The sequence below is a fragment of the Scyliorhinus canicula genome, chromosome 2, assembly GCF_902713615.1.
Source record: "Scyliorhinus canicula chromosome 2, sScyCan1.1, whole genome shotgun sequence".
Taxonomy (NCBI): domain Eukaryota; kingdom Metazoa; phylum Chordata; class Chondrichthyes; order Carcharhiniformes; family Scyliorhinidae; genus Scyliorhinus; species Scyliorhinus canicula.
The window spans coordinates 196,267,444-196,280,588 of NC_052147.1; the positions used below are offsets into that span (position 1 = coordinate 196,267,444).

General features: G+C 42.0%; 1 protein-coding gene across 1 annotated transcript in view; it reads left to right on the forward strand.

The window, feature by feature from the left end:
- The window catches only part of LOC119961858 (titin-like), a 408,409-nt gene that overhangs the window by 327,211 nt on the left and 68,053 nt on the right, over window positions 1-13,145 (forward strand). Inside the window, 11 exon segments of the mRNA XM_038789292.1 lie at window positions 4,356-4,655; window positions 4,769-5,071; window positions 6,283-6,558; window positions 8,211-8,510; window positions 8,604-8,906; window positions 9,040-9,339; window positions 9,454-9,741; window positions 9,978-10,274; window positions 10,368-10,670; window positions 10,784-11,089; window positions 12,809-13,096. Of these exon segments, the coding sequence (XP_038645220.1) occupies window positions 4,356-4,655; window positions 4,769-5,071; window positions 6,283-6,558; window positions 8,211-8,510; window positions 8,604-8,906; window positions 9,040-9,339; window positions 9,454-9,741; window positions 9,978-10,274; window positions 10,368-10,670; window positions 10,784-11,089; window positions 12,809-13,096 (3,264 nt within the window).

Here is a 13,145-nt window from a genome sequence, read left to right on the forward strand (position 1 = left end):
TCATTGCTGGATTTAGTCCTGGGAAAAGTAATGGGTCAAGTAGAAAACATCACAGTGGGGGGAAGCATCTCAGGAATAGTGACCACAGCAACATAAGGTTTGCATAGTTGTGGAGAAGGACAAGTAGCAGTGTTGAATAAAACCTGTGAATTGAGGAAGGAACTGACTCAGCTAAATTGCAATCAAAACTGGCAGGCCAAAATGCAATGGTGCAATGGGTGACCTTAAAAGGAGAGATGGTTCAGGTACAGTCCATACATATTCCCACAGGAACAGATAGAGCGCAACCAAATCGAATGGCAAAGGCATCAGAAAGTAGGATGAAGCAGTTAAGGGACTTCTGGCAGATGTCAATTTTATAATAAAAGAGAGAATATAAAAAATACAGAGAAGTCAGAAACGAAAATAAGAAGGAAGAAGCAACATTATGAGAACGGATTAGCAGCTAACATAAATGGGAATACAAACATCGTCAAAGGCATATCAACAATGGAGACGTCATCAGAGAAATGGCGGGGCCCAATTAGGGAACAAAATGAGAAGATATTGGTGGAGGAAGAAGGCCTGGCTGAGGTACTAACTAAGTGCTTTGCAACAATGCTTACCAAAGAAGAAAACCTTGCCAAAGTTATAAATGAGGAGAATGTTGCGATACTGGAGAAATCAAAATAGCTAAAGAGGAGGCACTAGAAAGGCTGATAGTATGTAAAGTGAATAGGTTACATAATAATCTTTATTAGTGTCACAAGTAGGCTTACATTAACACTGCAATGGAGTGACCGTGAGAATCCCCTAGTCGCCACACTACGGCATCTGTTCGAGTACACAGAGGGAGAATTCAAAATGTCGAATTTACCTAACAAGCACGTCTTTCTGGACTTGTGGGAGGAAACCGGAGCACCTGGAGGAAACCCTTGCAGACACGGGGAGAACGTGCTGACTCCACACAGAGAGTGACCCGAGCAGGGAATCGAACCCTGGTCTCTGGCGCTGTGCAACAACAATGCTTACCACTGTGCCACTGCAGCCCATGGTTTAGATGGGAACGTTGAGTGAAGTAAGAGTAGAAAATGTCAAGGGGCTGGCTAGAATCTGTCAATCCTCCTTTGATACAAGGGAAATGAGACTTGCTTAAAAAAGTGCAAAATAAGCCTGGCAATTACAGACCAGATGGTTTACTGTCTGTGGCAGGGGATCTTTTAGGAACAATAATTGGGGAGAAAAGTAGCAGCAATGTGGATAAACATGAACTAATAAAGAAGAGCCAGTACAAATTTATTAAGAACGAACTTAATGAAGATTTTAATGATATTACAGAAATGGTGAATGTGAGCAGTACGGTTAATGTTGTAATGTTGTTTACAATGACTTTCAAAAGTTCCTTGATAAAAGTATCACTTAATAGACTTATCAGCAAAACTGAAGCCCATAGCATAAAGCAGCACAGATATAAAATTAGCTCAGGAATAGAAAACAGAGTTGTATTGAAGTGCAGTCTTTTGGACTGTAAGGAGGTACATTCCCTCGGTTCAATAATAGGATCACTACTGTTTTCCTATGCAACAATGACTTGGGCTGTGGTGCTGGGCATAATTTGAAAGTTGCAAATGATGCAATACCTGGAAGTGTAGTAAAAGTAAAGACTAATAGACTTCAGGAATACGTATAGGTTAGAAGGACAGAAGGTAGATGAAATTCAGTGGATAAAGATGTCCGGTAACGAGTTTTGTAAGAAGAATGAGGAGAGGAAATGGAAAGCAAAGTGGAACAATTTTAAAGGGGTGTTTAGGTGCAAATATTAGAAAGTGGCAGGTATGCAGGCTAGTTAGATTGGCCATGTTAAATTGCCCCTTAATGCCCAAAGATGGGCGGCACAGTAGCACAGTGGTTAGCACTGTTACTTCATAGTGCCAGGGTCCCAGGTTCGATTCCCGGCTTGGTCACTGTCTGTGTGGAGTCTGCATATTCTCCCTGTGTCTACATGGGTTTCCTCCGGCTGCTCCGGTTTCCTCCCAGAAGTCCCGAAAGAAGTACTTGTTAGGTACTTTGGCCATTCTGCATTCTCCTTCCGTGTACCCAAACAGGTGCCGGAATGTGGCGACTAGGGGCTTTTCACAGTAACTTCACTGCAGTGTTAATGTTAGCCTACTTGTGACAATAAAGATTATTTTTTATTAAAAAGATGCGTAGGTTAGGTTAAGTGGTTATTGGGATAGGGCGGGGAGTGGGCTTAGGTGGAGTGTTCTTTCGATGTGCCAAATGTCCTCCTTCTGCACTGCAGGGAGTCTATGATTCTATGATAGGACAGATTAGCAAAGCAGTTAATAAAGTGTGTGGGATCCAGGACTTTATCAATAGGAAGACTGCTTAAAAAAGCTAATAATTTATGATAAAGCTATGTAAAATACTAGTACAGCTCCAACTTGAGTACCATGTCCGAACTTTGGGCTCCACATTTTAGGTATGACATCAGGGCTTTGAAGTAGGTATAAAAGAGAGTTACTTGAATAGTTTCGAGGCTGAAGGATTATAATTATGTGGATGAATGAGAGAACCTGAAGATTTTTCTCCCGAGATGGCTGAGGAACATAGCTTGAGGTGTTTAAAATCAGGAAGAGTTTAGATAAAACAAATAGAGAGAAACTGTTTCCAACAGACGAATATCTGACAACCAAAGGGCACAGGTTGCAGGTGATTGTCAAAAGAACCAGAAACAACAATGAATGGGTTGGATCCTCCCAAAATGGGGCTATGTCCCCACGCCGGCGTACAAATGCTGGTGTTTCACTCCCCAGTTTCCTGCAAAAAACAAAGGTCGATTCACTTACCTGCAGGGGGCTAACAGAGACCCGGGGAGCTTCACGCAGCTTTGGCTGCGGATACAGGCCATCGCACTTCCGGTTCCGAGTCCGCACTCGGACCACGGACCAACACGCACAATCTAGGCCCCCCCTCGATCGGCCGTGCGTCGCTGCATCGGACCGGCCCAATCGCTGCCTCGGGCGCCCATAAGGCTCCAGGGAACTCAGCACATCAGGGCAGAGCATCATGAAAGGGCCTTCAGGTGACGTCCTGAGGCCACCCCAACGGCGTGCGGCATGCTCCTCGATGACACCATTTTGGAGGGGGTGGGGCATGCAAAAACAAACACAGCCCCGATTCCATCATCAGAAGGGATTCTCTGCCCAATTGCCGATTACGAAATCGGAGAATCTTGCCCTTCGTTCTCCAGCCGGAGCAGAATTGCACTAGTTTTACGATCCCCCTTGTGGTCATAAAGAAGGATGTAATTCCGTATTCCTTGCTATGCAAATATATGCATGGTGTGGAATGTGAAAGATTTCCAGAGAAATCCCGATTTCAGGCACCCCACCCCGCAGCACAATTCGGCCCCACCCCCCAGGGACCCTTGTAATGGGGGGCCACTCCCACAGATTCACTGTCTGCAATCCATTCATGACAGTCATGCAGTGATTTGTGATTGACAGCTCATAAAAACCATCTTCTCCTTTGATCCATTCATATCCCTTCACCCTTCAGTGGCCTAAGTGGTGAAACCCCAATGTTTGTAAACATTTCCCACCTCAAGGAGAGGCGAGTGCAGTGAAATCACACGCTTGAGTGATTGGAATGCACTTGGTGCAATTTACATCCTGGTCACCACAAACAGGGACCAGACAGAATGGCACTCCTGGGGGTCTCCCAGGGGATCGGAAGTCCCCAGGGGTTTGCCCTCTGGGCAGGATGGTACTGCCAGCTGGCATGGACACTGCCAAAGTGCCAGACTGGCACTGCCAAGGTGGCAGGCTGGCATTCTTCCCACACCGTGGATCAGGCCCGGGGTACCCTTCGCAGGTGTGGGGGTCCTGAGGACCCCCTTATAGATGGGATGGGGCTTCGGGAGGTTAAGGGATCGTGTTGGGGGGGTTGAGAGATCGAGCGCCATTTAAAAATGGCATCCCGATCTCCACCTGCCCTGAGTTCTGGCGAAGATCCTCAGTGCATAAAATGGAACTAAGTGTGGCCTCGTCGAGGGGTGGTCCCTGCTAAGGCCCCGTATCTACCCAAATGGGAGTTCAATAGCGTGCTATTTATCGGCACTCTGAGAGCCAGGAAGCACCCGGTTAAATACGCTCACTATGGCTCTCTGTTGCCATTCGGGGAGATCGCATCCTAGAATATCCATCATCCTATTGAATGGATCAGGCGGCCGACCAGCTTATTCCTGCTCTAAATTTGCATGTTTGTTCTTCAAAAGAACTAGCACCGACTCAGATGATTTGGAAGGCCTGCTTCTGTATTATATTATTCTAAAATAAAGCCTTGATTTTCATCAAAATTGTTTTTCGTTTCAGACACACCTGGACCAGTCTCAGACTTTGAACCTTCTGATGTTACAAAAACATCATGTCATTTGTCCTGGTCACCACCTGAAAATGATGGAGGGAGCCAAGTGACCCACTATATCGTGGAGAAGCGGGAAGCAGATAGAAAGACCTGGGGTGGAGTGGTACAAGATTTGAAGAAAACTAGTTTCAACGTGGCCGGCCTGATGCCTGGAAGTGAATACTATTTCAGAGTAACTGCTGTCAATCAGTATGGACCCGGGGTTCCAAAAGATACTGCTAAACCTATTTTGGCAAGAGATCCAATCAGTGAGTAATTTATTTTTTGACGTTTTCCTATTGTTTTTGGTTATCACTAACCTTTTCTGGATATTATTTGATACCAAACGTCTCAAAGTAACAGTTTTCAATTTGATTTTTAGGTGAACCAGATCCACCCAAGAAATTGGATGTCACTGATATGACGAAGAACAGTGCTTCACTGGCATGGTTGCCACCTATTAGGGATGGAGGAGCTAAAGTTGATGGTTATATTATTGACTATCAAGAAGAAGGCCAAACTGAGAAACAGTGGAATCAATACTCTGTAATCAAGGAACTGTCCATTCTTGTAACAGGCCTTAAGGAAGGGACTAAATACAAATTCCGAGTTGCTGCGAGAAATATTGTAGGGGTCAGCTTGCCCAGAGAAACTGAAGGACTTTTTGAAATTAAAGAACAACTGAGTAAGTAAACAAGGAATTATTTCAATACATAAAGTGCCAAAATGGAATGGTAATGAAGACTTTGAAATTAGGCTCCAGCCTATTGAGGCAGTCAGGAAGCTTGAATAACTTTCAAGTTTGGGTCTCATTAATATTATGTCTCCAAGCTGCTGCTCATTGCCTCCCTTTCATGAAAAGTCCATTGTAGCACTCCGATCCCGAGTTTGTATAACTAGTCACTAGGGGTGGTGGAGGGTGTAGATTCTGGGGGAGTGTAAGAACCGGCTGGTAGCAGTCCAAAAGAACCCCTGTCCTTTCTGGCCCACCTGTTTTGGTATGGTCTCCAATAATCCGTTTTAAGTTTGCGAATTAGGCTTCTCAGGACCCGGAGAAATGGGACTAACAGGTGCTGTCGATTCCTTATCCTTTCCTCTTTGAAAGTTGTAATCGAGATCTTAGCTGAGCTTCCATTTAGTGCACTCTGGCACACACGCGATGTTCCCCCACCTAACTTTAATTTATCAGTCATCGTTTTTCAGGCATGAAGTAGGCGACCTGCAGCTTCAATCCCTGTAACTTCTTCAAGATAGCTTCAAATTAAAAAAAAATAAACGATTATATTTATCTAGTGCTTATCATCTCTGAGAGGCATTTTACGTGTTTCACACGCAATGAATTACCTTGATATATGGTAACCACAATTTTGCAGGCAAGCATGGTAACCATTTTACACACGAACAACAACCTGTAAATAGCAATGATATGAATCATAGCATGTTATTTTGAATGAACACCTGAACAGGGCTTTAGTTTAACATCTTAAAGTATCTACTTAGCATCTCTAACAATTCAATATTGACTTAATACTCCACTGAACTGGCATCCTAGCTATTATGTTCACGTCCTGGAGAGGACTTTGATCCTACAATCTTTTGACAGAGAAACAAAGGAATGGAAGTGAACTGATGTTGTATTGGTAGAAAGTAGAAATAATTTATTGTCGATAGTTGTTAGGTAATTTAAGATGCAGATATAATAGGACTGATTTCCTGAGTACATGCTGCTGGTGGGGAATTTAACAAGTTGCCTGTAGTCGTGGGAGATTCAGAAGCTTTCTGCTAACACTGTATTCTTGGAAAATTGACATAACTATGTTTTAAGGATACATGTAAGTTTTTAGCAAAGATTTCATTCCTGCATTAACATTGAATTAATGCTATTCTTTTTTATAGTGGCACCAAAGATTATCATGCCTGAATTCATAACGATCAAAGCTGGCCAGAAGCTTAGAATTGAGGCTCATGTAGCTGGCAAGCCTGCACCAACTTGCAAATGGATGAAAGGCGATGTGGATGTAATTCCATCTAGTTGTCTAATTGTGCATAAGACAAAGGACACTTCAGTACTCATTATTAAAGATGTTACCAGAAAAGATAGTGGCTACTACAATCTTTTTGCAGAAAATAGCTCTGGCATCGCCTCCCAGAAAATTCGTGTGGTGATAATGGGTATGTATATTTGCCACTTTATGTAATCATAGAATCATAGAAAGTTTACTGCACAGAAGGAGGCCCCTTGGCTCATCGTGTCTGTGCCTGTTCAGAAATTAGCTTTTTAGCATTTGGTACGTAGCCCTGCAGGTTACGGCACTTGAGTTGCCTATCCAGACACCTTTTAAATAAGTTGAGGGTTTCTGCGTCAAACACATTTCAGGCTGTGAGTGCCCGCACCGATAACCTCTGTGTGAAAATATTTTTCCTCATTGGTCGTCATCTTTCTACCAATCACTTCAGATCTATACCCCCTAGTTATTGACCTCTCTGCTAATGTAAAAAGTCCCTTCCCATCAACCCAATCCAGGCTCCTCACAATTTTGTACTTCAATCAAATCTCCCTCAGCCTCTATTCCAAGGAGAACAATCTCAGCCTATCCAACCTTTCCTCATAGCTGCAATTTTCCAGTCCTGCAAGAGTCTACTAACTTTCCTCTGCATCCTCTCTAATGCAACTATTCTTTCTGTAATAGGTGACCTGAACTGCACACAGTACTTATATTATGGTCTAACTAATGTTTTATATGGTTCCCGTATAACCTCCCTGCGTTTATATTCTATGCCTAAGCTAATAAAGGAAAGGATTCCATATGCCTTCTTAGCCACCTTACCAATCTTCCCTTCTACCTTCGGGGATCTGTCAACATTCACTCCAAGGTCCTTCATTTCTTCTGTGCCCTCCTATTAATGTGCATTTATCTTGCTTGACCTCCCCAAATGCATCACCTCACACTTGATTGGGTTGAATTCCATTTGCCGGTTTTCTGCCCACCTGACAATCTACTTACAGTCTGCAGCTATTCTCCTCGCTACCTATTACACAGCATTTTTGTGTTGTCTGCGAACCTTTTGGTCATTCCTCATACATTTACATCAAATAATTAATACCACAAAAAGCAAGGGACCTAGCACTAAATCCTGGGGGAATTCTGCTGGAATCAACCTTCCAGCTGCAAGAACACCTATCAGCTGTTACCCTTTGTTTCCTGTCACTGACCCAATTTTGTATCCAATTTGCTACATTCACCTGGTTCCCATGGGCTTTTTTTTAAACCAGTCCTCCATGTAGGACCTTATCAAAAGTCTTTCGAAAATTCATCTACATCACATCAATTATACTTCCATTATCAATCCTCCTTGTTATCTCCTCAAAACATTAAATCAAATTAGTCAGACATGACCTTCCGTTAACATGATTAATCCATGCCTTTCAAAGTGACAGTTTATTCTGTCCTTCAGAATTGATTCCAACAATTTGCCTACTTCTGAGGTCAAAATGACCAGTCTGTAATTATTTTGTCTATCCTTCACTTCCCTCTTAAACAAAGGTATAACAGCAGAGGATTGGAAAATGATGGTCAGAACCTCCACAATTTCCTTCCAGGCTTCTTTTAACAGCCTGGGGTATATTTCATCTGGCCCTGGTGATGTATCCCCTTCAAGGATGGAATCCCCTTTATATTCCTCTGCCCTCATCTATCACATCCAAAGGCTATGTAAAGTTGTGCACTTGAAAGAACTAGAGCTGTGTAAATAGCTTTCCATTAATATGCTTTGCAAAGCAGCATTATTTAATTATCTCCTTCTGGATGTTTAATGTTTTTCAGATATTCCTGGACCACCACAGCCACTGTTTGATATTTCAGAAATCGATGCTGATTCTTGCAGCCTTAATTGGCATCTTCCATTTGAAGATGGTGGCAGCAACATAACAAACTATGTAGTAGAGAAATGTGATTTAAGCCGTGGTGACTGGGTTACTGCTGTGTCATCTGTAACAAAAACAAACTGTAGAATTGGAAAGCTTATCCCCGGACAGGAGTACATGTTCCGTGTTCGCGCAGAAAATAGATTTGGCGTTTCCGAACCTCTCAATTCTGATAAAATGATTGCTAAATATCAATTTGGTAAGCTATGACAAAGTAATTGGACTGTATATTTTTTCAAGACATAAAAGCTGGCTTCAGAGCTGACAAGTTATTTTTTATTTTTATCTACAGATGTTCCCAGCGAACCAAGGAATGCACATGTCACAAAGGTGAACAAAGAATGCATATTTTTGGCATGGGATAGACCAGAAAGTGATGGTGGTAGTCCCATCACTGGATATGCTATTGAACGCAAAGAGCGAAATAGCCTTCTTTGGGTAAAGGCAAATGACACATCTGTCCGTGCCACTGAGTACCCATGTTCAGGACTAATTGAAGGGCTAGAGTATACGTTCAGAGTCAGTGCACTGAATCGAGCAGGATCTAGCAAGCCTAGTAAACCAACTGAGTTTGTAACAGCTAGGACTGCTGTTGGTAAGTGTTCCCCACAACATTTAGAACCGTTAATAAAGTTACTTTTATTTACTTTTATCTTAAATTCTTTGAATTTTATACCGTAAAGCTTTTTTGTGCAAACTTAGAGACATGTTCCCATATTTTACAATAGATCCACCAGGCAAACCTGAAGCCATTGATGTCACGAATAGTACTGTTTCTCTCATCTGGGCAAGACCCAAACATGATGGTGGAAGCAAAATAATTGGCTATTATGTTGAAGCCTGTAAATTACCTGGTGATAAGTGGATACGATGCAACACCAACTGCCAAAATGTACCTAATGAAGAATTCACTGTTACGAATCTTGAAGAACATGCCCAGTATCAATTCAGGATCATTGCAAAGACGGTAGTTAACATCAGCCGGCCGTCTGAACCTTCAGATCCAGTGACCGTCGTGGCAGAACAAGGTATGAATTTATATCACTTTGTTGTATTATTTTCTACCAGATTTCCATTTTACAAACCTTGCAATGCCATAAATTTAGTATGTTAATTGAATAAAATGTTTGTTCAAATTACAGTTGCACCAAGAATTGATTTGGGTGTGTCCATGAAGTCTCTGATCACTGTAAAGGCTGGAGTTAATGTTTGCTTAGACGCTCATGTCTTTGGGAAACCCTTCCCAAAGATCACATGGAAGAAAGATGGCAAAATCGTAATGCCTGCTGAAGGCATTAAAATAGCCAGAGCAAGAAATCTATGCACACTCGAATTGTATAGCGTACAAAGGAAAGAAACTGGAGAGTACACTATTGTTGCAGAGAACCCAAGTGGATCCAAATCAGCTAATGTAAAACTGAAAGTATTAGGTAAAAGTATTTTTAAATGTTTCATAGGATAATCGTGAATCTGGTGTTCATTGTACAATAACAATAAAATGTATATGTGAATATGCAACTATATATTTAACAGCTTCCAAACTCTTACATTTATTTTGTGTAAACCTCATGAAAAAATGGAAAACAAAGCAAATGACTAGTTTTATTTTTAATTCAATAATCCTTCTGAAATATTAATGCATTCTTATGTTTTGTTTCTTTATTAGACAAACCTGGTCCACCAGCTTCGATCAAAGTTAGCAATATTTATTCAGATCGTGTTACTCTGAAGTGGGAACCTCCTCTTGAGGATGGCGGTGCTGAGATAACTAACTATATTGTTGATAAGCGTGAGACAAGCCGTCCTAATTGGGCTCAAGTTACTGCTAATGCACAGATTACACAATGTGGTATAGAAAGATTGATAGAAGGACATGAATACCAGTTCCGCGTTAGTGCAGAAAACAAATATGGTGTTGGTGACCCAATCATTACTCAGCCAGTTATTGCGAAGAATCCTTACAGTAAGTAAAACACATTTTATTTTTGAAGCTACTTTTGATTTTAATTGATAAACAGGCAAGAGCTATTTAACACATCCATTGTATTATTTACAGACGTACCTGGGCCATGCGATGCTCCAATAATTAGCAACATCACGAAAGATCATATGACTGTTAGCTGGAAAGCCCCAAAAGATGATGGCGGATCTCCGGTGACTGGATATTTAGTGGAAAAACGTGAGGCAATGGCTGTTACTTGGTCAAAAGTCAACAGGAAACCAGTTTTGGAAAGAACAATTAAAGCTACGGGGCTTCAGGAAGGCACTGAGTATGAGTATCGAGTTATTGCCTTGAATAAAGCTGGCCCGGGCAAACCCAGTGAATCTTCAAAAGCAGTAGTTGCCCTTGATCCTCTATGTAAGCAGACATGGGGAATTTTATGTATAAAATAAATATATATTTATGAGCACCATATTTTCCTCTCTTGTTTGGTCAACTTTTTTCATAAAAATTATTTTATTTCCATTCAGATCCTCCAGGACCTCCTGCTTTCCCAAAAGTTGTTGATACAACTCGCAGTACGATCAGTCTGTCTTGGAGTAAGCCAGCATATGATGGTGGCAGTCCAATTTTGGGATATCTGGTTGAAGTTAAGCGTGCAGATGGTGAAAACTGGACAAAATGCAATATACCAAAGAATCTTCGTGAGAGACACTATACAGTTACAGGACTGTCTGAAGGCACTGAATATCAGTTCCGTATAAGCGCAGTGAACAAAATAGGCTACAGTGATCCAAGTGAAGTGCCAGGAAAACACACTGCCAAGGATATTTTGAGTAAGTTGTCATTACTCATGAAGCAAATTAAATATTGTCATTAAAATCATTCGAGTTATCCTCAGTAAGACAGGTAACATGTGGAGAGGTAAAGAGTTCTTTCTGATGAAAAGTCGTCGACTTTCTATGTTAACTGTTTCTCCCTTTCTAAATGCTGCCCAACCGTCCCAGTATTTCCAGCATTTTTTGTTTTATTTCCAATTTTCAGCATCTGTAATGTTTTGCCTTTGTAATATTTTTCTGAAGTTATTCTCCATTATTTAAATGGAAGATTTATTGCATTCTAAATAAATGGGTTAATGGCTATGCCAAAGTACTAGAGAAGGGAATTTCAGATAAACGTTTTATATGTCTGTATATACCGGCCCCACCCCACCCCACCGCCCCTGCACGGCCAGATCCCTGGTGACGAAGCTGGCGTGCCATGCAAAGGCTCGCAGACTGTAGCAGGACCAGAAGATCCCACCAGCAGCCAATGACCCGCCGCATCCACCGTGGGTAAACCCACCACAGGGAGGGGGCTGGAAAATCCTGGACAGCTGCAACTAACACCAGACATGCACACATTGGCATATGTTCTTCAACTGGCTCTTCGGAATATAGTTTGAGTTGGGTGATGCCATAGTGTAAAGCAGTGTTTTTCAAACTTTTTTTCCGGGGACCCATTTTTACCAACGGGTCAACCTTCGGGTCCCAACCCGACCGACTTTCATGACCCACGCTGGCTGACCTTCGCAACCCACGCCGGCCAACCTTTGCAACCCACCATTTTCTCTTACCTTGTTTGCTGCTGACAAAAATGGAGCAAATAAACCCCCCGCGCCCCCCCCCCCCCCCCCCCCCCCCCCCCAGAACTTGTAAAAAAAACTGGAAAAAAAAAATTAAAAAATAAAAATAAAATAAATGAATAAAACCCCCCCCGGACTTGTAAAACAAAAAGCTGCGACCGTTTTTTAAAAAAGCAACCGTACTGCGTGTGTGTGCCCGATCATCGGCGTGCATGCGCATAGTTTTGCGCATGCGCGCCAATGATCTGGCATGCATGCGCCGTGCTGCCACATATTTTTTACATGTCTGCAGCCATTTTGAAGGCCACTTGCAGCCGCCGTTACTAACAGCCGACTGCTGCAGCTGTTGCGCGCAGATTTGCGCGATCGGGAGCGCCACAATGGACGGCTACGCGACCCTCCTGACACCCGCCTGTGACCCACCCGCGGGTCGCCTGGTGTAAAGCAATGCCATTTTTCTAATGGGATAGTATGTACAGAATCAGATTGTTCTTTATCATAATGGGAATGAGGAGATGTTTAAGAGTTGTAAAGTTAGATGGGAGTTTTATGGGTAGCTTTTTTTGAGCAAACTTTAGACTATTTTTGTACAATTTGTTTTGTCTTAAGCATGTATAAACATAATTTTACAAATATATGGACAGGTAGATGAAGCAAATTTTGAATGAGTAGAATTGGCATTTTTGTAACTGAACTAATTGACTTGTAGAGGTGGCCTAGGATATTACTGGTTCCTGGGACTGGTTCTTGAATCTGATTGACCAGACAAGTTAAAGTGAAAATGTTCTCAGGGATGAAACTGGTTGAACTGATGGCCACTCAGATTCTCTAATCTATTTGGTAGAAGCAACTGTATGACATAGGACCATGTCTTGACATATGGAATATTTTTTATAATGAAGAATTAATTATGTATTATTCTTCTGAACAGTTCCCCCTGAGGCAGACCTTGATGCTGAATTAAGGAAAGTGCTTATTCTGCGTGCTGGTGTCACAATGAGAATCTATGTGCCAGTGAGAGGTCGTCCTCCGCCAAAGATCAGCTGGGCTAAAATGGATGCCAACATACAGGATAGACAAGGACTTGAAATCAGAACTACAGAATATGACACAATGTTGTACTGTGAAAATGTGAATCGATATGATGCTGGAAAATATATTTTAACTTTACAAAATAGCAGTGGAACAAAAGCATACACACTTACTGTAAAGGTTCTTGGTAAGTTACAAATTATTTCATTGTTCTAAAAAGTAAAATGTTATTAGTG